Source organism: Cupressus sempervirens, chromosome 5, assembly GCF_028749045.1.
Source record: "Cupressus sempervirens isolate cs-2001-9-10 chromosome 5, ASM2874904v1, whole genome shotgun sequence".
Classification (NCBI taxonomy): Eukaryota; Viridiplantae; Streptophyta; class Pinopsida; order Cupressales; family Cupressaceae; genus Cupressus; species Cupressus sempervirens.
Window position 1 is genome coordinate 640682667 of NC_143122.1, and position 25304 is coordinate 640707970.

Consider the following 25304-nt stretch of genomic DNA (forward strand, 5'->3'; position numbering starts at 1 on the left):
TCGGTGACCACTGCTTCAAAATGGTTTCCCCGTGTTAACCAAGTGAAGCTCGGTAAACACTGCAAACCTTGCAACTTCCTTCGGAGACTAAATTAACTCGGTAAATACTAACCTTCCTTTGTTTACCAAGTGAGCTCAGTAAAAGTTAACTTGCCTTTGCTTATCGAGTGAGCTCGGTAAAAGTTAACTTGCCTTTGCTTACCAAGTGAGCTCGGTTAAAGCTAGCTTGCCTTTGCTTACCGAGTGAGCTTGGTAAAAGTTAACTTGCCTTTGCTTATCGAGTGAGCTCGGTAAAAGTTAACTTACCTTTGCTTTGCTAACCATCTAAGCTCGGTAGACTCTGTCTGATGACTGATATGACATTTGTGTAACATCAAAGACAATACACAATAAACAATTTTATCCAACAGATATGACTGGTTTAGATGGTTGAGTGGACGGTTATTTTCTAGGATGAATGTCTTGTTGATCTTGAGGTACATTAGGAGAGCTAGAAGTAGAAAGTGTAGGAGAAGGTTTGAAGACTTTAGATTAGATGGATAAGGACCAAGGATAGAATTACGAAATGCAAAGAGATAGTGACTAGGGATTTCAACATCTTTAGAGTGAGTAGCATGACAGAAGTCATCAATAGACTCATGAGTACCTTTTATAGGAGAAAGACCTTTGATAGGAGTTTTTGAATCTTGAGCATAGTTTTGAAGTGGATATGGAGAAGTAGAACATGAGGGGACACTTTGATCTTGACATCTTTCTTTATATAGCATAGAAAGATCACTTTTCCCATAAGTTTCAGTAAGCTCAATGGAGGTAGTGGAAATGGTATCCTCATCATATGTAGGAGGTGGGTAACACACATGATATAGAAATGTGAAATTTTTGATGAGATGAAAAGGTGTTTGATCTTGATCTTTATTTATATATTTTTCTTTTTGTGAGTCATCTTGATATGGAGCACCTTCTAAGGACAAGGGAAAATGTGAGGTGTGCATGATAGAATCTTAAAGCAATAATGCAGGATTAGCTAAAGTGGACATAGTAATCATAGTATTGCATGAATATTGAGGATCTTTAGTCTTAGTAGCATGGAAAAGGTTTGCAGACAAGAGAAGGTTAGCTTGATTTTCTTTTAGTTGTAGCCGTTGAGGGTACACGTGGTCTATATGGAAAGAATTAGGTTCTTTGTTTGGTGGAGGAATTTTGGAAAGCTTTGACACTTTAGGAGGTTCATTAGTGTTATAAGAAGTGAAGGTGTCAAGGAAATCATCACTTGACATAGGTTCATCAGCACGATCTTGTGACACATGAGTCATTAGAGGTATCAATAATCCCATCATAAATGAGATCTTGGATTTTATGTTTCAACACTATGTAATCTTTAGTTTTATGAAATTTTCTTCCATGGAAGTGGAAATAATGATAATTTCTCCACCATGGAGGTTTGATTTTGGGTTCATAAGGTCTAGAGTTGTCTAGTAATGTGATGGATTCATTATCAAGAAGTGTTTGCAAGATGTTATCATGAGAATCTTCCAATGGAGTAAAAGTTCTCTCAAAAATTTCTCCATGATAATTTTGTTGTTTCTTAAGTGAATAGAATGCATCTGTGTCTTCATCACTATCTTGGTCAAAGATAGGTCCATAATGAAAGTTTGGTATAGGCTCAAAGGAGGTATCACTTGCTTGTTCTCTAAAGAGGTCTTTAGATCTAGAAGATGAAGATATTTGATGTCTTGGCATAACATATGTAGACCTTTAAGAAGATGACCTGTGTGTATGTAAAGGTCTTAAGGGAGATTAATTTAAGAATGCAATATTCTCCTCTAACCTTTTCTCAAGTTTAGAATTGATTTCTATCATGTGCTTAGAGAGATGAAGGTAAGAAAGATTATTCGTCTCTTCTAGCTCTTTGTATTGAACATATAGATCTTGAAACTCTTTAGTGGCATGGAGGATATCATGATCATCTAGATTTGGTTGAGGTTTGGTAGCACAAGGTTTGAATACCATAGTGGTAGATAGATAATAAAGCATGAAGGAGACTAGAGGAAGCTAATAAGGTGACACAAGATAACTTGATGTCCAAACTAGAGAGGTAGAGTGTTCACATGTCAAAGAGAGGTAGAAATGAATGAGTGACTTGTCAAACAAATTGTCCAAGTAGGTTACAACACTAGTGACTCAAGTCAAGAGCTACGAAAAAATCCCAAATAGCAATGTAGATAAAGAAAAAGAGATGACAAGTGAAAAAATTTAAGTGTAGTCAGTAGATCAAGGAAACCATTTAGTGAAAGAAATTCTTAGTATGCATATCATAGACCATGAAGTTAGAAAATACCAATAGCTCTAAGACCAAAGAGCCATTTTACGCATGTTCAAGCACTAGAGACATAGAAAATCAAAGTCAATTTATGAAACTCCCCTTAGCAAAAAATGCAAACAAATATTTGCACTTGATGTTTTCACTTGGTTGAAAAAGTTTGACAATAATTGATAATATTGCAAGCATGATGTTCAAAAGCAATTTTTTTTTCCAAGAAAGATAGTGACACATGGAGTAGTCTTCAAACAATCAAGCAAGGCACAAAGCAACCTTTCATGATACAAGTCAAAAGGGTCAACCTTTCTTGACAACTATTTAAAATCTAACTCCTAACAGCTACAAGTTAGTGCCATTAGCTCTGAGTGGGTGGGTGAACCATAGTGACACCCTTGTTCCAACCATGGAGACCCTCTATCATCCATGGCCACCCCGTACCGAGGAGTCCCCAAGGTTCTCTAAGTGCGCTTTAAGGTTGATCTTATGAGGGTCATAACTTGGAGCTCGTGAGGGCTATCGATAAACTATTGAATGCTGCAGGATGTTGATGTTGAGGCCTAAAATAACCTATCTCATTTTTGAGAGATCACATTCCATTTGGATTTGGCACAATGATCTCGCTCAATGCTAAAACTCGTAGTGTGCCTCAGTTCATAGATGCACCACAACGTAACTTTGAAATCATTGATCTTGGCATCGAATCGTCAGTGCCATTAGCTCCGGATGGGCGGGTGAACCCTAGTCACACCCTTGTTCTAGCCACAGAGACCATCCATCATTTGCGGCCACCCCATACCGAGGAGTCTCCAAGGTGCTCTAAGTGCATTTTGAGCTCGATCTTTCGAGGGTCATAACTTAGAGCTCATGAGGGCTATTGATGAACTATCAAATGCTACAGGACGGTGATACTAAGGCCTAAAATAACCTATCTCATTTTCGAGAGATCACATTTCGTTTGGATTCAGCACAACGATCTTGCTCGATGCCAAAACTCGCAGTGTGCCTCAGTTCATAGGTGCACCATAGCGTAACTTTGAAACCACTGATCTTGGCATCGAATGGTCAGTGCCATTAGCTTTGGATGGGTGGGTGAACCCTACTCACACCCTTGTTCTGGCCACGAAGACCATCCATCATTTGCGGCCACCCCGTACCGAGGAGTCTCCAAGGTGCTCTAAGTGCATTTTGAGGTCGATCCTTCGGGGGTCATAACTCAGAGCTCGTGAGGGCTATCAATGAACCGTTAGAGGAGACAAGTTTTTAAGAAGTAGTGGCTTAGTGTTTTTGCTAAAATAAGTTAGTGGGATGACTTTATTAGAGGGTCTTGGCCAAACTAGTGGGGTCTTTGCCCACTCTCTAATTTTAGAGACAGTTACATTTTGGAGGGAGATTAGGGGAGCTCTAATACAACTATCCTTACCCTAGCTTGGACCAAGGTTGATATCTCAAACTTGCTTCTTTTCCATTTCTTTCTTTTAGCATGGTTAAGCAATATATGCAAGTGTGGAGTTTATCAATGGAGTATGCATTGCATTGCATTGTGGAGTAGCATTCATGTGAGTGCTTGAATGGTGTTCATTCCATGTAGATTAGTGTGACACCATTATGCATCTTGTTGTATTGTGTGGAGCATTTTGAGTATGAGGTTTGGATTTCATCTATTTCCTTGTTGTATTATAGGTGTTGATGTTGTGTTGTGAAAATGTGATGTGCTCTTGAAAATTTCTTGTTTTATTTCTACTTGGTTTTGTTTTCTTGTTTTGTGCTTAAGTATTGTTATGGGCATGGGACTTACACTCACCCTTGTGGGAAGGGAAGAGAAGTCCAGGGTGAAGGGCTTAAGTTGGGTTCGAAAAATGCATTGAGAACCTTGGAGTATGGGCTCCATTGTATGCCATAACATTTCATATCTTGCTGGGGGTGATAAGGAAAGTATGGTGTAGAAAGTATGGTGTAGAAATGAAGTTTGAGGAGTTACAGCTGATGGTAGTGGGTTTGGAGATTAGTAATTAGATAAATAAAGGCATATTAGTAATTAAATAATAAATTAGTAATTAAATAAATAAAGGCATATTAGTGTGCATGTTAGAGAATATGACAAATTTAAATATTTAACTCAAAAATAAAATAAAAGCCAAGATTGATCTTGACCGCCCTTCTAGAGTAGCCCCCAACATTTCCTATGCTATCATAATGCAAAAAGTTTTCTCCACTCCCCAAGGCGTATTGTTAAATCTGACATTCATTCTAACATGTCATGTCAAAACTTTTATCCTTGAGCTTGCCTCCTTGAAAAGGGGTTTGATCCCCATTAATATACTTGGGTGCATAGGAGAAAGGGTTTATGTCACATCCTTGTCTTATGCACTAGTCGTCCCCTCCTTGCAGCAATGGTCACATGTTCCCAAGCATAGGTAGTCAACTTGAAATTTCTTGCAGCAGTGGTCACGTGCTCCCAAGCATAGGTAGTCGACTTGAAATTAAGGGGGAGTGGGATAGAAATCCCAAGGGATATGTACTTAGGAGAATGTCAAGTTCACATTTAATATAACTTGTTCACATTAGGATTGTTGATTGGAGGGATGGGAAGAATATGTCCTAAGGCTTGGATTAGTCAAAATTTTGCACATGACCCATGTGGGACCTTGTGGGGACCACGTGTAGGAAGAAATGTGGCCTTTGTAAGAGTTAGGGAATGATGAGGATTTAAGATAGATAGGAGATTCACCCTTTAGATTTGTTTTTATTTTTATCAGATAATTATTTAATCATTTCAAGTCTTGAATAGAGGATAATGACACTTAGTGTATTTGACCTTAGTTTAAGGGTAATGTTTATATCAAGGGGCTCATTTAGAAACATGTAACAATTAAACCATATGGTAATGGAAAAGCTCAATATAGGAAAATAAATTAAATGAAATAAATAAGTTTACGAGAATGCATATATAATTGAACATGATGTTAAGTACGGAGGGTTTAATTAAATTAGTGTTAAGACTGTAAATTAGGATAGTTGGATGTACATATAATAGGGTTAATATGAAGTAAGTTGTTGGGATGATGGGATTGGAGAATCAAGGATAAGGATGGATGGTGGATTAAAATAATAACTCAAATCTAGTTTTATCTAGTCAATAAAGCACATTGATAGATAAGAGTTACTAGATAGAATTGAATGCATGACAAATCTATGTAGATGTTGGATTTAATGTCAAGTGAATTTTATATTTGGCTTGAGGTAATGTTAGTTAGATAATGAATGTTGTGGATTTGATTGAAGATATTAGTAGAATATCAAAGTCGATAGAATATATATACCAATTTGAAAATGTAGTGCGGGAATAAAGCATTAGTTAGCTAGTATGTAATAAGGGTCAATAGGCATGTCATTAGAGGTAGCTCATCAGCTCATGTACCCTATGTATAATTAATGATAATACGATTCATGTACACCACATTTTACTATGTTAGTTGCATGAAATGATGAATACATATATGTCAGAACGACAAGGTATGTTATATACAAACCTTATTTATACGCTTGCACCTAATCCTTGCATAAACAATTCATCTAACAAATTTAAATTGACACACTCAATACGATGGTGTAGTAGGATGTGTTTAGATACAGATTGTGAATTATTATTGAGTTAAGTACTTTGAATTGGCCCTTAGACTTACTAAGAGTTCCTCATTTTATGTGCTTACTAATTCGTACTATGAAACTACTTTGAATCTTAACATGCTTTGATAATAATAATATTGATAGCGAAGAAAGTGAGCTTATGGTGAATAATTAGATGTAATAATGTAAAAAGTAAATGTAATAGTATAGTAATTATAGTAATTAAAATAGTAAATGTAAAAGCATGGGAATGTAGCTAGATTAGTTAGTAGTTGATGAGCTAGATAGTTAGTAATTGTCTTTTGTTAGAGTGAGTTTAATTTATGTATTGAAATAGTAATTTTTGTGTTTAGGAAACTGTAGTGAGTGCTAGTTTGGTGAGGAAGCAATGTTGATAGAATGCATAAGGATGACTAAATAGAGTAAAGAGGGAGAAAATGACTCAGTATTGGTCCAATCTTCGAGAGGACCTGTAACCAGTAAGATATGGATGCAAGCACATGATACACATTTGGCACATAAAACAAATTGTTTATTCCATAAGTTGTGTAACTAATGTGTTGAATGATGGATACTATCAATGCAAGTGGCCCCTTCTCCATCATGTAGACTTCGAAGCTACCTTTGGGGCATATCTTTTCTAATTTCCAATGGTTAGATCCGATATGGAGTGGTAGATAAGTGCACATTTTCTTATTTGACTAAGGGTGCTCATGTGATGAGTACTAAATCTAAATTCTATAGATACGTGTGTTTAATCGATTAAGATATACTACACTTCCACAACATATAGTAATTGTCACATTAATATATATTGTAATGATTAAGCAATGTGTGTAGATTGGTAATGAGGATAATAATTAATTTTGATCCCCTTCCCTTACATGCCAAAATCACAACCTAGTCCATATGATACAATCAACAGACCCTAATAGAATATTAGTATCAGAGGCTTGTTAGGATATGAATTACCTCACTAAATTATGAGTGTTGTATCTTGAACTTGCTCTTTTGACTCGTGACGCTAACTTGAACTAGACTGTCATCCAATCTATTTGAAAACCACCTGTGACTAAAATGTTACAACCGGATGACACTATCCACATGAGTCTTGAACTCCTATTCAATGATAACCTTGTTTTACAATATGTAATTTCTTATGTGACTTCATAAGCTACAAAAAAAAAAAAAAATTGTTGTGTTTTTACTAGTAAAATTTAGGGCATGACACATGATCCACGATAAATTGAACAATACTAGATACTAAATTAATATGTATATCATTGTACACATAAATGACAAAAATATATATCAAAATACATGTATCAATAGACAAAATTTTACACAAATATATATCAAAGATCATGTATCCATAGACAAAGTACTCAAATATATATCAAAATACATAGATCCATATACAAAATGTGGATGATCATGCCATCAGAATGTGTATAATATCAATGTTTCTGTATACAATGTGGCATATGCCATCTCAAAAATGTCTCATGATGCATCCTACGAAAACTATACTATCCTAGGGTGTTGGTGGATGATCAAAATGCAGCCTCTTCGCTGCACTAGGTGGATCGGATGCCTCCTACATAAACAAAAAAGGAAAACCTAAAGTTAGACTACTAAATTTATATGATTCTACATATCTAACATTGAATTTCTCAAATTCATAATGATCTTTTCCATAATGGAGATTAATACTATCAAAATTTCATAATAAATACATCTCTCGTCAACCTCCTACGCTGGTCAGGAGTCCTCTCATATGCCTTCGGCAATGCTGGTACCTCTCTGATTGTGGGTTGTATATGTTCAAATACCTTTGTTAGATAAATCTACAATTTAAACTATAACATTATAATTCATAGCATGCTAAATTTATAACATATTTAATCATGAATTCAAACTACAACTTACTATTGTAGGCTCCTCCTTAGGAGTGAGTGGCTGCGTCATCAAATCTACATAACTTTCCCGTCGGACCTCATGTACACTAGGAGTCTCCTATGAGATACAAAATAGTAGTTGTTAATATCACGAAAATTAGTTTTGAATTTATTTATGAAGATAAGTGATGCAGGAGCATCCCATGCTCATCAGGGGAACATTGAAGATCCAAGGCATTACAGTGGTCATGGAGCATCTCTTGAAGTCAATTGGGCAATCCTTGCACCAATTATGGCTCATGGAAGCATACAAAGTTATAATGTTGGACTCATATGTGGAAAAAAGTTGTAATTGGGCATGAGATAGGATTTTAGGATTTCATATGGTAGATGAGTCATTTTATAGGTTCATTTAGGTTTTCATGATCACATCTTGTCATTAGACAAGTCAAAACGTTCAATAAGCCCATTAAAAGCATAGTTTAATAGTTAGAAATTTGAATAGTAATGGTTATGTGTTTTTTGGAGGGAAACTCCATAATTTAAATTTTATGAAGAGTTAACAAATGAAACCAATTGGAGGTGGTTGAGGGGGTTACTAACCATCCCTTGAAACTTATAAATTGTGATTGTATGGCTTGGAGGGTCAAATTTGTACGGACTGTCTTAGAAAATTGAATGAAAGTGCTTGGTTTTCAAGAGCAACTTGAAGAATCCTTTGTTTTGTAAGTGCTTTCTAATATTGGAATGAGTGGTAATATCATGTTATATATTCAAATTCATGGTGAATGCTGAAGGAGAAGTTCTAGAATTGAGTTTTGGGGTTTGAACAAGCAAGCCCTGGTTTTTAAGCCATTTTAAGGAGGGTTTTGAAGTTTGGGTGTTTAGGAGTGTGACCAAGACCTATAATATTGAAAATCCTTTGATTTAGATCATTAATAGAGACTATGAAAAAAGTATTAAGTCAGATTGCAAGTTTGAAGGGTACTTTCTTTGTAAAAGTGGTCTAATTAGGCCTAATTCTGACACAAACTGCCCTGTTCCGTACAATCTTTCCAAAGGAGTGATATCTGATTTTTGGATATGTTATAAAACTCAAAAAAGGGTATCTGAAAAGATAGTTTATTTTCTTGGTGTTTTGGAAATTTTGGAAGAAAAATCAAGAAAATAGGGTCTACTGATCCAAAGAAGAGAATAGCCTAGTAAAGGGCAAAACTGGCCTCTTTTGTATCCACTGAAGATTTGTGAGTTTGGAAACCTTAGAAAAATGTTGGTTGAAGTTTTTTAAGGTGTGTAGAGGTGGAGGGAACACTCGATGAATGTAAATCCAAGTTTGGAGTCTTTGGTGGCATTGTGTGCATTTGGGAACACCATTGAAACATAGGGGTTGGGTCCATATTGTGCTTGAATTTGCAAGTTTGTGATTAGATCCTCCATCCTCTGCATCAAATGGTATCAAAGCATCAACAAGGTCTTTTGGGAGTAGATAAGTTGTAGGTTTCGTCATCATAGGAGTCTTTGTCATCCTTAGTGTGCTGGTCTCTTTGTTGAAGCCTTGGAGTGTCTAATTCCTCCTTGTGTCTCCCAGAGTTGAAAGGTACACAAGTGGTGTCCAGAGATTTCTTGGTGAGGAAAGAAAGAGAATCAGTGAGTTGGCCCTTGGGAAGGAAGAAAACTTGTTGTAAAAATGCCTCCCAAAAATCAAATGGCTAGAGAACTTGAAGAATTGAGAGAAGAGTTGGCAAGAGAGAAAAGAGAGAGGAGAGAACTTGAAGCATCTAGAGTGAGGGAAGAAAGACAGATGAGAAGAGAGAGGCTACAGCTTATTGCAAGGATAGAATCCTTAGAAAAGGAAAGGCAAGAACCTAGAGGAGAAGAGGTTAGAGGAAGAAATCATGGAGAGAACCATGAAGAAGAAGAGGTTGGTAATGCAAGGCAAGAGGATGAGACAACAGATGATCTTGAAGAAAGGAGATTTATGAGAATCATTAAGGCAGTATAAGGTAATGGTGGGAAGAACCATATTGATTTGCCAATATACCAGGGTAAAATGGATAGTGAAGAAGTGCTAGGGTGGATAGAGGCCCTTGAGAACTACTTTGATCTTGAAGACATAGAGGAAAATAAGAAGGTAAAAGTAGCAAAAGAAAGACTAAGAGGAACAAAACTCACTTGGTGGACTAGTGTTCAAAATGAGAAAGAGGAAAGGTGGTGCAGGTCACCTAACCTATATGGCAGGAGGGAACAAGTATCTATGTTGCCAGACACCTTACCACTCCATGAAAGTGAAGATTCAAGTAGATCAGGAAGTTGGAATAAAGGCTTGGTCCATATTTTACAAGTTGGTCTATGTTTTGTAATAAAGGCACATGTAAGGCCCACGAGCATTTTGGTGTGGTTATAATCTCTAAATAATCTCCATGGGACCTTTATATATTTCATATGTAATCTCAGTTGAAAGGGGGAGATCAGAGTGTATGGTGGTTTGGAGAAAAATAATAAAATCTTTAATTTTTTGGAAATTTACTGGTAATCATTCGGTTGTTACGCTGGTATGGATCCATACAAAACTTTTATGATTGCTAAGTGTATGAAATAGTTAAAAGGGTGAGTTAGGAAACTTTTGGTTTTGGTTTGACTCAAAAAGGAGTTGGGGATTAAAAGTTATCTGCATTTTAGTAGAAGGTGGTCTGAAAATCCTTGTTTCCTAGACCCTTCCAGAAATGCATCCCTAACTTACATTCCCAGCCATGGAACTGTCTAAAACTGAGGGATATGCAAGTCAGGAGACTAGGAAACATAATGCCAGAGGTTGGAGGCTTGGAGAGAAGGGCAACTATTTTTCCAAGTCGGCCCTAGGTCAAGCAAGCCCATGTGCTTGACCCGTTTTTGCAAGGTAATTGGTGACAATCATGGTTGCAAGCACTTCTGATCAGTTTGAGTGCTGGAGTTGGATGCATTGAGTGTGTTGGAGATTGCCTTAAGTGTTTTGGGTCTTGGGAACCCACCTTGCCCATTCTTCCTTGAAGCCCTAGCCTAACTTGATCAACTAGGCCTAGGTACCAAGAAGCAGTTTCGAGGGTGCTGGAGAAAGATCAGCCCAAAAGCTTTTGGATTCTTAGTAGGTGCCAAGAAGGGTGTTTGGACCTATGGAGAAGTCCCTATGCTATTAAGGGATACTGGGAGAAAAGTGCAAAGAAGCTAATTGGAAGGCTACAAGGCTTGTAGGCCTAGAAGTGCAAAGGTGTGTTGAGAGTTTGGTGGAACCAAACAAATTGATGATTTTGGGTTGGAACAGTATGTCCATGATTGTCTCCATTTCTGGTGATAGTTGGTGAGGCTTTTGAAGTGGGATTGCCTTGTTTGGCTTGGAGGTTGAGTATACCTAGAGTGGGTAAGAGGACTTGTGAGAAGTCCTAAAATCCTAAGTTGGATTGTGACAACCATTTATTGGCTTGTGGAAGGTAGTTTCTGTAGACTCTGCATCAAAAGGGGATTGAATAAGATTTCAGATTGGGAGAGAATGAAGACCATGGTGAGAAATCAATTCTTGCCATTTGATTTAGCAATCCAAATAAAGATAAGAAGGAACAATTTGAAATAGAGGGATATGGATGTCATGTCCTATACTGAGCAATTTCATACCCTGAGTATTAGGGGAGGACTGGAAGATGAAGATGAGAAGGTGGCTAGATACATTAATGGCCTCAAGTACAATATTCAAGATGAAATAGGATTGAATGTACCAAGGACACTTGGAGAATGTTTTCAGTTGGCAATCCAGGTAGAGGAGAAGTTAAAAAGAAAGAATGAGAGGCAAGCAAATCAGAGAGGAGGTGGAACAATGAGAGGAAGAGGTGTAAGAAGTCAGTTTGACACTTCAAACAATCAAGACAAAGATAAAGGAAAAGAGATTACATTTGAGACAAGAGGAAGTTTCAGGGGAGGAAGATTTGGAAGTGGAAGAGGTAATAGTGTTTTCACAGGTAAATGCTTCACATGTGGAGGAGTAGGCAATCAATCCTACAAGTGCCCTGAGAAAGGTGTGGATTTCAAGAAGGAGGAGAAGAGAGTCACCTTGACCCAAGGAGAAGAGGAAGAAAAGAAGTATGATAATGCAGACCCTGAACTTGAAGGAGAATCTTTGATGGTGAGAAGAGGACCACAAATGCAGTAGCAAAAGGAGACTAGACCATCCATTTTTAGGACAAATTGCATGAGCCATGGTAAGATTTGTAAGATGATAATAGACTCTAGTTCCTTTGATAATTTAGTGTCTTATGAAATGGTAAATAAACTAGGATTGAAGAAGTATCCTATTGATAGACCATATAGGGCATCTTGGGTCAGTGATGCACAAAATATTGTTGTAAGGGAGCAAGCAATAGTGGATTTCTCTATAGGAGAATATAAAGATCAAGTTATATGTGATGTCATTCTAATGACATGCTACCATGTAATCCTTGGAAGGCCTTGGCAAACCTCAAGGAACACTATTCATTTTGGCTCATCTATTAATTTTTCATTGGCTATAAAGGTAAATTTTAAAACCTCTCATGTACGAACACCATAATTTGATCAAAATTTCACTTTTTTCAGATTTTTTTTAACTTCAAAAGAATTGAATCTAGATTGATGACATATAAATTAATTTAAGAAAAATCTTAAAATAAAAAAATTATTAATTTTTTATTGAACATCACTAATTTACATTTAGGTACCACCTTTGATTAAAAAATAATAATAAAATAGTAAATAAAATCATAATAGTATAAAATTTATATTTTTGATATTAGGGCAATGAGAACTCTAATGGGTTTTTGTTTCATAAAAAAAATTGATTGGGAAGACTTTCTAAAAATTATGGCAAGGCGTGAATTTGTCAGTTCAATGCCTTAGCCAAATCTTGAGAGGCTAAGGCATAGGCTTGGTCTCACCAAGCCTGTCCCAAACCAAAATCTGAGGCAGGAAAAAAACCAGTCTCATGTTGTAAGAAACGGGCACCCATTATTTGAAATTCAAAAAATGGGTACTAGTCTTGAAAAACTAAAAGCAGCACGTAAAATCCCCTGGAAACACTAAAAAAATTGAATTTTTAAGAAACGGGTATCTGTTTTTTACTTTTAAAAAATGGGTACCCAATTTTTTTAAAATGGGTACCCATTTTTTACTTTTAAAAAATGGGTACCCGATTTTTAAAAAAGGGTACCCATTTTTTCAAAATTTAAAATTTAATTTTTAAAAATCAGGTACCCATTTCTAAGAGGTCTCATTCCACGGATTTGACTTCCACATAATTGTAACCCAACTTTGTGCATTCACCCTAATAATAAATAAATAAATAAAATTATAACAAAAAATAAATAATTCAGCTTGGGTTCATCTTTATGATTAAAAACAAACAAAAAAAAAGACAAAATTATATTAGATTCAATAAAATGACTTTAAAAGTACATCAATACATATGATTAATTTGAAAAAAGAGAGGAAGAAGTATCAGCACCTCGAGATGCAACAACTACTTGATCATCTACTGTATTTAGAGATTTGTTAATCTTAAAATAGTTTTTAGGTTTTTGAAATTTGTAATGATTAAGTGCAACAAAGTTATGAAAAGGAAGTAAATTCAATAAGGAAAATCTTATCTCTAATGTCTTTTCTAAATTCCCAATATCACAACTCACATGTAAACTCGCATGTCAACTCAGGGTTCATGTTTCCCAATATTAGAAAAATGTGTTACAAAAAAGAACAAACCCTTTAAAATATTAGGTCAATGATTGATCCCATAAGCACATAGAGATGCATGATTCAAGATAAAGAGCCACACATGACCCTCAAATCTCCACCGCAAGCCATGGTCATCACAAACCACAAACAATGTATGACATAATGCAATTCTAATTCACACTCAAATACCAGTGAAGAACATGGAATACAATGGTTACCAAATAATTACTCATCAAGTAGGAATCCAAATGATGTGTCATCATAGGAGAATAATCCATGATAAGTCCTAAACAAGATGCAATAATTGTGCATGCTTAAATGCATGAACAATGAACCACTAACATGATTTTACTATCAAGAAATGGAAAATAAATGAACAAAACTAATTTGGTTGATGCAAAATTGTCAAGAAACCAAGATGCTTCTACATCAAAATTGTGCCACTAGAATAATTATACTTAAAAAATAGAAGCCTTGTTAGCATGGGAACAAGACTGAAATATGATTAATATACCCTTTATATGACTTGTGGAATACATAACATTGTGTTCTATCTTTAAACCCCTTTCAAGAGATTTCATTTTTCCTCATGGATGTGAATTGGCTCTCAAAGAAGGTATCAAGTTCATGAAGTGTTTGGCCATAAGGAATCAATGAGAAAAATATGCCACACCTACTCCTTATGTAGCCAATTACACCTCCTTCATCCAAACATGGTTCAAGAAACTATTGATCAAGAACTCACATAATTAGGATATTATACCTCCAACATACCAAACATTTGTACAACTATATAAAAACTTACACTTGCAAAATCACCTAATCAAATGTTGATTCAAAATGGCACAATGCTATCATGTAGAATCTAGAAGTCAACCAAAGAAATTTCAAAATTGAATACAATCAAGTAAACAAATTCTCAACATGAAAAAAATTATAACATCAAATGCACATATTTAAGTTAAGGAAAACATTCTATTAATTTTTGAAATTAATCTACAATGAAAACTTCAATTTGTAGTGTAATGAATATCAACTTGAATAATAAGCCTTATTTATAATCTTTAAAAATAAAACATGAAACTCTTTTAAAATATAAAATACCCTTTTATCCAATTAATGGAAAATAAGAAATCTTTTTTTAAAAATGATTATAAACACTTCCAAAGCATAGCATTCAAATTTAACTGAATTGCTGAATCTTCAGTTTCTTGGGATCCCATTAACTATTTTTTGATAATCTCTTAATTTTAGTCGTTATGTAAAACCAAAGTGACTAATTTCTTTTGTGACAAAATTCAAAACACAGGCCCCTATCTTTAGCTTTGACAAAATGAACTCATATAGATTTCCATATATCAACTTATGATTTTCTATATCTATTGTGGTATAGTAACCACCTAGTAGTGAAAAGGAATAACTAACGAGGGAGTAAAGTTACAGTAACAGATGCATGAGATCCTGGTGCTGAATCATTTACAGTAAAAGTTGGATTTGTATCATTTACATTACACTCTAGAAACGCTGGTCGGCTAGGCACATCAATTATGTCAACATCACTTGTTAACATTGACACAATTTGTGTCATAGTTGGACGCAGATATGGAATGGGCTTTACACACAGCAGAGCAATCGTGATTACTCTCACCATTTGCTCTTGCGGGTACTGTCCTTCCAACTTCGGATCAACCACGTCCAATATTTTCTCCCTCTCATACAGTTGCCAAATCTACAACCACAAAATTTAACAATGTAGTCATCATAATGCATGTCTTTGACAATTCATGAACAAACTAATAAAGAGAAATGACTAGTTTTATCGCAGTTGAGAAGCTTGAGTGCACACCCATTGCAATAGAAGTTGAAGAGGATCTGGCAACTTTTCATCTATACTCTTTCTTCCACTAACAATCTCAAGAACCACCACACCGAAACTATATACATCAGCTTTTTCAGTTAATTGCCCTCGAACCATATATTCAGGCGCAGTATAACCTCTGTTTTTAATATATGTTAGGATCAATCTTAAATATCACACACTAATGAATGAATTAAACTTGAAAAAAGTAAGTCAATTTTGATTATTTAATAATTTTAACTTAGAAATGAAACACACTATGTGATATTTTAACTTTTACATCTTCAAACTTTTAATGGACTATTAATAGAATATTAATGTGAATGCACCTACACTGTTCCTCCAACTTTGGTGGAAACATGGGATTCCCCTTCAGGATAGAATCTAGCCAATCCGAAATCTGCAATCTTTGGAAGAAATTTATCATCAAGAAGGATGTTTCCAGGTTTGATATCTCTGTGCACTATGCGAACATTTGAATCCTCATGAAGATAGGCGAGGCCTCGAGCTGTGCCCACTATTATATTCATACGTGTTTCCCAATCCAAAAACATCCCTTTGTCTCCTGCAATTCAATATAATGTTACAAACTTCATTTAAGCAAACCGAACTTCATTACAGTTTGAATATTGCAAATCATTACCCACCGAAAAGATGTTTTTCAAGACTAATTTTTGACATAAACTCGTAAACAAGCAAGCGTTCATGGCCATGTGAGCAACAGCCAAGCAATCGAACAAGATTGCGATGACGAACACTGTTGATCAGGTTCACTTCTGTCAAAAATTCATTCATGACTTGCGTTGCTTGTCTCTCGCTGAGCTTCTTAACTGCAATCAGTTTCCCATCTACAAGTTTTCCCTGGACATAAATGCAGCTTAAAATTAGTATCATGGAGACCCAATATTACTCTTTTCAAGTTGTAATATAATAACCTTATAAACTTCGCCAAATCCTCCCTTTCCAAGCAGGTTGCTCGGATCAAAATTATCAGTTGCATCCCTTAGAGTTTCATAACTGAAAATTGTAACTTGATCCAATGCCTCTCTTGCACGCACATCCTCCTCTGTAGAAAACATTAGTTATTATCATGTGTTGCAATTAATTGTTATTATTAAGTTCAAATAAATTGAATTTAGGACATTCTAAATAAGATCAATAGACTATTACTTATACTTATATGACATCATAATTTTTTTTTTAAATTATTTTAAATTGAGTATTGTCTCTTAGATCAAATCTCTACATACTTGAAAATTGCTATCAGGATTTAACAGTGTGAATTTGAGTCAAACTCATTGACCCATATTTTATAAGTAGTGATTCAACATGAATCCATCTCTCATGAGAATAAATGGAACACTTAGAACTCATTGGATCTAGGTGATGTTCACAGGGGTGAAGCACCGGGACTTCCCGAGAGGTCACCCATCCCAATACTACTCTAGCCTGAGCGCACTTAACTACAGAGTTTCCTCCATGGTTAAACTCAAAGCTTGCAACCCTATTTGCATACTTGTTTTTTTATATATACTACATGAAAAAACGTCCTTCAAAAAGAACAACTTTAGCACACATATTAATTATATATAAAAGAAATAGTAAACCACACCAAATTAACACTATTTATACACGAATACTTACATGTCAAAATTCTAAATATTTATAAATCAATGTTGTTTCTGATTTTGATATTTTGTTCCCCTAAGCCATGGCTGAGAATAGTGGAAATTTAAAGCACCTGATTTTGATATTTTGCTCCCCTTAAACTTCCAACAGCACTGATAATATTTACAAAGAGCAGCAATGCACAATGCTGCGAGCAAACCTCCTCCACCAATAATTCCTAGCAATATAGCAACTGTGTTGGAATCTGACCCACTTTTATTCTCCGGGGACACTGTTAAGCACAAATACACACCATTAATATATGAAAGAAAGACAGATTTGAATATACATAATTTGGTGTAGAGATCCCTTCCCTATCTATTAAGGGAAACGAGTCAGTAGCTCATATGTGAATGACTACAATGTCAAAATGTTCAATTATCATTTATAAAAAAAATTTAAAATGATAGTATCTGTAGTAATAGTTGATCATTTTTTAACTTTTTTGGTTGCTGATTGGTCTATTTTTGCAAATTAGGGGTGAACATAAAAGATTAGCTTTAAACTCTTCACTTCAAAATTTAACGTAAGGATATGTAGGTCATTTTTCCTAGGAGGTTCAATGATTGTAAAAGTGTAGATGTCAAATATACCTCCCACAGCCTCTAAAAAGAGATTTGAAATGCTCAAAAGCTCTAACCTCTTGAGTCACCTACAGTAGTGTTGAAATAAATTAATTATCTCAAATATGGTCGGCACAGACCAAGAAGAAATTTCTGCATGTGTCCAATATAGACCAACCAGTCAATCACCATCCATCTCAACTGCTCCTTATAATTATTTCAGCTAACTTTCTACTACAGTGTAAACAACATTTATTATGTATTTGTCTATAAATTAATAGACTGTGTTCAGTAGAGCCCATTTTCTGGGTTTCTCCTTTGGTTTCTTTCCTCTGGTTTCTTCTTCTTTTGTGTTCTATTTTTAATATATTATCATGGTATCAGAGCTGATGGTTGATGAGCCAAAGAAATGATCGTTGTTTACTGGAGTTTTGAACAATCTATTCTGATGAAACGTGAAGTGTTTTATGATTTGTTGTACATCTAATTCCAGGCACTTATGATGTTTGCATAGTAGAAATGAGAATACTATTAGAATGTTGCCCAGAACATTGGTGCATTGACACTCAAAGGAGAATGCAAATCAAATCTCTTATGTAAGGGAGCGCTCATTTTCCTAAGTTTTCTGCTATGAGTTTTTGCTGTGTTATGATTAAGTTTTTGTTCATGGTATCAGAGCTAAATTCTCCAATAGCGCTCCCTTACATGAAGATGGCTGGAAAAGAAAGGTTTGTGTTGCTGCAAGATAAATATGAGGAAGCTAAAGAAGTGTTAAAGACAAGCATTTTCTATGAAAAGATTATTGTGGTTAGTGTATTGTTAAGTGTTGCAAGAAGATCATATCTATGAAAGATGTATTCATATGAGCTAAGATTGCTAAAGAGTGCAAAGGTGAAAAGAATAAAATGAAAATGAGAGAAGCCATGAAAAGAAGGAAGCCAAAGTTGAAGTGTGTTTGAGTTAGTGTTGTGTGACGCTGTCATTCATAGATTAGAAGCATGTGAAGCATCTCTGTGCAAGCGGGAGTGCCAGAGAATGCATACACAAGGCATGGAAGATATTGATCATGGAAATGTTTATTATGTCTTTGTGTTTAAGTACGTGTGTTTGATGTTATAGAATAGTTATTGAACTTAGTTGTGGTTGCAGTAAGTGAAAGTAGGTTGGATTGGTGGTGAGCTAGTTGTCATGATTCAAAGGAATTCTAAGGTCTGTGTGTGTGCTAATTTGATAAAAGTGTTGAGATTGAAAGTGAGAATTTGTCTGTCTAATTGTGAAGGATATGATGTTCTTGATAGTGGTCATGTAATAGAAGTTGATTGCATTGATATCTCCCAACCAAGTGATGAAAATTGAATTAGTAATGATTGTTAATGGGCTATATGAATGTATGGGGTGCATTATCAGTTGTGCTCGACACCCTAAAGGTTTTTTGGTTTGACATATTGATGAACCATGTATGTGAAAAGGATTCTTATAGAACTGGTGAGTACAGCGGCTGGGTACCCATGTATCTCGGTAGATGGATTTCTTTTTATATGGACTCAATAATTAGTTTGATGTAGGTACAAAAGAGAAAGGCCCAGAGTGATGATAGTTTCCCTGTAGTGATGATTCGTGGTCATTAGAACCAGCGAGTGCTTGGTTTGTGGTAATCCAAAACCACTTGAGTGCTTGAAGTTTGTGGTGATCTTAAAACCACTTGTGTGATGTTTGAGAAGTTTGTGGTGAACTTAAAACCACTTTGATATTGCATCGGTTATGGGTAATCCATACAAAACCTAGAGTGATTATGATGGGAGAAACAAGAAAAGTGAAAGCATTTGATAATTGATTGTAAATGGGTACCTAACAAGGCTTAAGGCCAAGACCTATCGTTTCTAGATTATGGGGGGATACTTGAAATCTTTTGATAATCAATTTAGGGGGGATGTTGAAATTAATTAATTATCTCAAATATGGTCAGCACAGACCAGCCGCCCAGCACAGACCAAGAAGAAATTTCTGCATGTGTCCAATACAGACCAACCAGTCAATCACCATCCATCTCAACTGCTCCTTATAATTATTTCAGCTAACTTTCTACTACAGTGTAAACAACATTTATTATGTATTTGTCTATAAATTAATAGACTGTGTTCAGTAGAGCCCATTTTTTGGGTTTCTCCTTTGGTTTCTTTCCTCTGGTTTCTTCTTCTTCTGTGTTCTATTTTTAATATATTATCAAGTAGTACACTAAAAAAACCCACATAATTGAACTTACAATTTAAGAGATCGTAGTGCCCAAAAATAACATGAGCGATTACTAGATCTCTTCACCTATAAAACTCCAAAACAGAGCATGCTATTGAAAAGAAGTTGGGCCGTACCTGTGAGATTATGCAAAAAGAAGGGATAATTTGCATAGCGCATAAAACAACCGGCCATCAGAGCATGGGCTTCCTGCTTCAGAGCACAATTCGTATTAAGACGCTCCCGAGCTTCCAAGAGGCAATCTTGACACGTGTCATTGTCAAGGGTTTTCACGCACTGAACAAGAGCATAGATAGAATCGAGGGAGCCAACGGCATAACCACCGTTTGTAGAAGCGTTTGCTTTGACCTCAGTTAGTAGCTTCTGCACCGTGTTTGAGAAATCTACAGACTCGGTGGCCGAGAAACAATTCTCAGTATCTCCACCGTCCACTCCCTCATCGAAGAAACTGTTATTCTCAAACCGTAGAAAGCAGCCCTCGACATGAAGCTTTGCTCCGTTAGATCTTGGGCAGACTTGTTTCACTTTCGCCTTTGCTGCGGTGAAGCACTGTAAACATTCATTTGTCGTGAGATATTCTCTGCACTGAGCGAGTGCGAAGACTGGATCTGTCGTGCCGTTGTCGATGACTGACGTGGCGAAATGGGATCCATTAATATTCGAAGATAGATTTGAGGCAAGCGATTCATAAACAGCAGCTTGATTGTTATTGAAAGTAGTAACATTTCTGTAGGTCCTGTTATATATACTCTCGCTACATCCGTAGCCAAGATAAGTGATCTGCGGGTCATCTGCTGCTGAAACCACTGCAATTGCGAGTATACTGCCCACAAATAATACTACGCTGCTAATTTTTGACATTTCTCCTGCGCCAAGAGAAATGAAATTTGCGGTCACAATTAACAGCTATATTGATATGGTTTCCTCAAAGAATAGAATATGAGCGGCTTTTAAGAAGAATAGCCTTTGATTTGAATGGTTGATAGAAGGGTAGCTTTACACGATCCTAATGGCGTGGAAAAGTCACTGGATAAGGAGTCAGTAGACGGCACCATATTTGCAGCCGGCCGCTGCCCGCCTGCCCTGCCCGTGCCCTGATCGTGAGGGTAAAAAGACAAACGTTTATGTTCTTTCTGTAAGACAATTTATAAATATCTATAGTGTTTAACAAAATAAAATGTGTATCATTTTTTTTTGTTAAACACGACAGATATTTGTGAATTGTGTGTATTTACATAAATATTTATAAAGTTTTTTTGTTAAGCACTCTAGATATTTTTTTGAAAAATTAATAACCATTCATAAATAGTCAAACAACCATTTTTAAGTCTTGGTCTATGTTTTGGTAGATGATTTTGATTTTGGATGTACAACTAACCATTCATAAATAGTCAAACAACCATTTTTAAGTCTTGGTCTATGTTTTGGTAGATGATTTTGATTTTGGATGTACAACTAACCATTCATAAATAGTCAAACAACCATTTTTAAGTCTTGGTCTATGTTTTGGTAGATGATTTTGATTTTGGATGTACAACTAAGTGGTGTCTTTCCTTACATAAATACAAACAATTCATAAATATCTTTAGTGTTTAACAGAATTATTTTTTTATTTTTTTTTGTTAAACACTAGATATTTGTGAATTATTTGTATTTACATAAATATCTACAAAGTTTTTTTGTTAAACATTATAGATTTTTTTTCGTTAAACACTACAAATATTTGTGAATTATTTGTATTTACATAAATATCTATAAAGTCTTTTTGTTAAACACTAAGATATTTATGAATTGTTTGTATTTATGTAAATATAAATAATTCAGAAATATAAATACAAACAATTCATAAATATCTAGAGTGAGCATCACTATACATCCAATGAGTGCTAAGTGTTGCATTTATTCTCATGAGAGATGGATTCATGTTGAATCACTACTCATGAAACATGGGTTAATGATTTTGACTCAAAATTATAGTTAAATCCTAATAGAAATATCACAATATCTATAGTGTTTAACAAAATAAAATCAATTTTTATTTTGTTAAACACTACAGATATTTGTAAATTGTTTGTATTTATGTAAGGAAAGAAATTTGACATACTTAGTCAAATAGTGACAATTTTTGTTTTTTAAATGTCGTTTCAATAAGAAATTAGAAATTTGAGTTTGATAATCAAAACAAAAATCTCACTTAGTTGTTTTCTTTGAGATTTGGTATCGGAATAAATAGAAGGAATTTTATGTTAAAAGACGTAATTTTGAAATGAAATTATTTCATTAAAAGTGGATTCAATTTTCATCAATAAATTTTAAGAAAAATTGTAATATAAAGTATATTATTCATAAAAATTAAAAATTGAGCAAAATGACAAGTTTATTTTTAAGAGCCCTTTTTTATAAAAAAAAAAAAGTAGTATTTTTCTTTTCTTAGAAGGTTAATGAAAATGTCACCAATAAGATCTATTAGATTTCACAATCTATATGTATAGTGTACATTTCTTGAATGGATTGTATGTGAGTTTGTTGCATCAACATTTTGGATCACATTATGTGATCCATCACCAATATACAAGAGAGTTTCATCTCTCCTTAATCCCTCTTGCATCGAGGAGATGGGTCATATAGTGAGATTTAATTTTTTTATGAACAAGCTCACAAAACATAGTTTCAACTATATTTGTATTATTAAAATCATAAAAAATGGTATTAGTTTGGTGAGGTATGGACATTCAATAAAAGTTTAACCAACAATTTTTTTCATGGTGAATCTTCACCAATTGGCGATTCCTACTCAATGGTTGATCATCAATTGAGGAATAAAACAAACATGGTCATCCATGTCACCAACCTGGGCCAGTCACCCATTATTTTACACTTAACCAGTCCAAAATCTTGGTCCAATCACCAACGTAATATACCTTAGAATGAAATTATTTTAAAGTTTTTGTCAGCATTTATCTATTGTTTCCTAATTGAACAATTTAATTTTTCCCTTAATAGTATTCCCTTGGCCTGGGTGTCATCTTCCATTTTATTGATGTGTGTTGCCACTAGGCCCATTTATCCAATTATTTTATATTTTTGGCTTACATAGGAAGTGTCTTTTCAACTACTTTTTACATTTTTGCTTACGAAGCCCACACAATTTTCCAACATAGTTTGGTATATATACATTCATATGATGCTTTTATTTTTCACAATTTTTTCCATTCCATTCAGACATATCTTATTGTGATTTGTTGTCGATTCATTGAAGTTTTAGAGTGTTGAGTGCATTGTCTAGTTTCTATTGGTAGTCTTCAATCACAATTATTGATGTTTTAGAATGCTGAGTGCATTGTCTAGTTACCACTACCAGTTGTGACTCCCTGTTTTCCTGAGAGGAAAGTGATTTTTAATTTAATCTTTGTGTGGTTGTTTTTTACTAGTACTCTATAGTCACAATCATTTGTTCAACAAGTTGATTTTTTTACAGCCTTTATTGGTTTGTGATGTCAAACAAGAGGGTTTTTGGTAGGATCCCAGAAAGCCAAAAGAGGCCACCAAAATGTAGAACCTTATTACCATACTTTGGTGGTGGAAATAGTGGCAACCTACAAGATTCACAACCTATTTATCTGCAATGCATATTGAAAAAGGGGATTCATCACAAGTTGGAGAACATTTTTAAGAAGTTCAAGTTTGTGAACCTAATATCTCAGTTGATGATGAACTTGAAGATGATTTCAAGATTGTTCCCCTAGGTAGGGAGTCACTAAATCATATTATAGACTTGGGTGATAAAAGAAAAAGTGATACCAAAAATGATATTATAGACTTGACTGAGAAAACCAAAACTGATGTCATAAATGATGTTCGGGTAAAAAAGAGGAAACTAAAATTGTAATAAAAAAATATTAATCTCACTGGGATCTATCCAAAAGGAATTTTCAATTAGAATGGGTGGAGAATTTATGGTTCATCGAATGAGTTCATTGAGTTAATGCCCAATCCAATTGATGTAAACCTCCTATAGAATGCAGATGTAATATTTGCATAGAGAGATCAAAGAAGGAAAAGAGGTTACAACTTAAACTTAATACTATAGAAAACCATGTAACTAAAGTTTACAAAAAGGAAACTATAGATGGAATTGAAAAATCTATGCTAACTTAGAAAATAAATGACAACTGTTTACATATCAGGAATGCCAAGTTATACAAGTTACATGAGAAATTGCAAGAGAATAATTCTAGAGTAAAAGGTTCTATTGAAGCTTTACTTAGGAAAGCAATGGAAGTGGAAAATATGGGAAAAGTGGTTCAGTTAAGTGTCGCCTTTTATATTTTGAGTACAAGGTGTCTTACAAGAGATAACCCTTTAATATCATTTGAGCAGAGGACATTGTATGAAAGACTACCCTTCGTGGTTTATTGCAATTTTTGAAAGTTAGAAACTATCTGAACAATCATTGGTCAGTAAACATCAGATGGGAGTGAGCTAGTTGTCTTGCATAGGTTGAAAAAGAAGATATGGAGGCAAAAAAAAAAAAAATTATACTTCATTGCATTATCTGTAGATGAAGTTACAACAATTTATTATACTTACTGGGTGTGCATACATATTTGTACTATAAACAATCTTTTTGTCAATCTCTTTTTGCTATCTATTGCTAAGTTGGATTGTAGTGTGACAACATAAAATTTATATTAATTGTTAAAGAGTACTCTAATTGACTGTGGAGGTATTGATAGCATGGAGATTGCAAAAATTTGTTGTGTTTTGGAGCAAATGGAGCGGATGGAACTTTGGTTATGCAAGGCCATAAAGGCAGTCTTTGCAAAAACATCGAGAATCATTTGGCTTCCTCCATTATTCCCATTCACTACATGACCAATCAAACAAATATATCTTTTGGAATTGTCAGCAATTTTTATTGTGTTTGTAAAGTAGAATCTTAAACCAAAGAAATTTACCAATACTTTTTTTGAAGTCCAAAACGGGTGAAGGAATTTCAACACTTTTGTCAAGGACTTAATGATAGGATGAAGCTTCTTAAAGATAATGATACTAGATTGATCTCTTTGGATGGACCTGCCCATCGATTATTCTCTGAATATCCATCATTGCTTGGACTAATCCACTATGTGTGAGAATAATTTCCCTAGTTCTTTTGGACTTTAACTAATGCTAAGATACTCTTAACTTTAATAGTTATTCTCCTTATGCTAGAGGAAGTGAGAAATATTATAAAAAAGGTTCAATAAAGAGTTATGTACATTGTAAAATATAGTAAGATTCCTAAATTGACATGTACTAATCTAGATACTCTATATTAATTGCTATCGTTAGATGAATCAAAGTTCAAAAAGTGGATAGAAATAACAGATTTAAACAATCTTGAG

At 34.8% G+C, this 25304-nt stretch overlaps 1 protein-coding gene across 2 annotated transcripts; it reads right to left on the reverse strand.

Moving 5' to 3' along the window:
- Positions 1-14746: 14746 nt before the first annotated feature.
- On the reverse strand, positions 14747-20840 carry LOC149557539 (cold-responsive protein kinase 1-like). Of its 2 annotated transcripts, XM_089832180.1 has the most exons (7): positions 20034-20840; positions 17175-17333; positions 16369-16499; positions 16081-16294; positions 15767-15998; positions 15422-15572; positions 14747-15304 (listed from the first exon to the last, which is right to left on the reverse strand). In XM_089832180.1, the coding sequence occupies exons 1-7, from the start codon at positions 20776-20778 to the stop codon at positions 14996-14998; spliced, it is 1941 nt and encodes a 646-aa protein (XP_089688306.1). In that variant the 5' UTR covers positions 20779-20840; the 3' UTR covers positions 14747-14995. The 2 variants fall into 2 exon arrangements, with proteins under 2 accessions (XP_089688306.1, XP_089688307.1); XM_089832181.1 differs by lacking the exon at positions 17175-17333.
- Positions 20841-25304: the final 4464 nt, after the last annotated feature.

What these genes read in the sequence shown, in the direction of transcription:
- LOC149557539 (XM_089832180.1), bottom strand. Translation starts at nt 20,778, where the DNA reads ATGTCAAAAATTAGCAGCGTAGTATTATTTGTGGGCAGTATACTCGCA. An exon ending in CTTTTTGCATAATCTCACAG is followed by an intron (nt 17,334 to 20,033) that starts GTACGGCCCAAC and finishes TGTGCTTAACAG; the next exon opens with TGTCCCCGGAGAATAAAAGT. An exon ending in GATTTGGCGAAGTTTATAAG is followed by an intron (nt 16,295 to 16,368) that starts GTTATTATATTA and finishes ATTTATGTCCAG; the next exon opens with GGAAAACTTGTAGATGGGAA.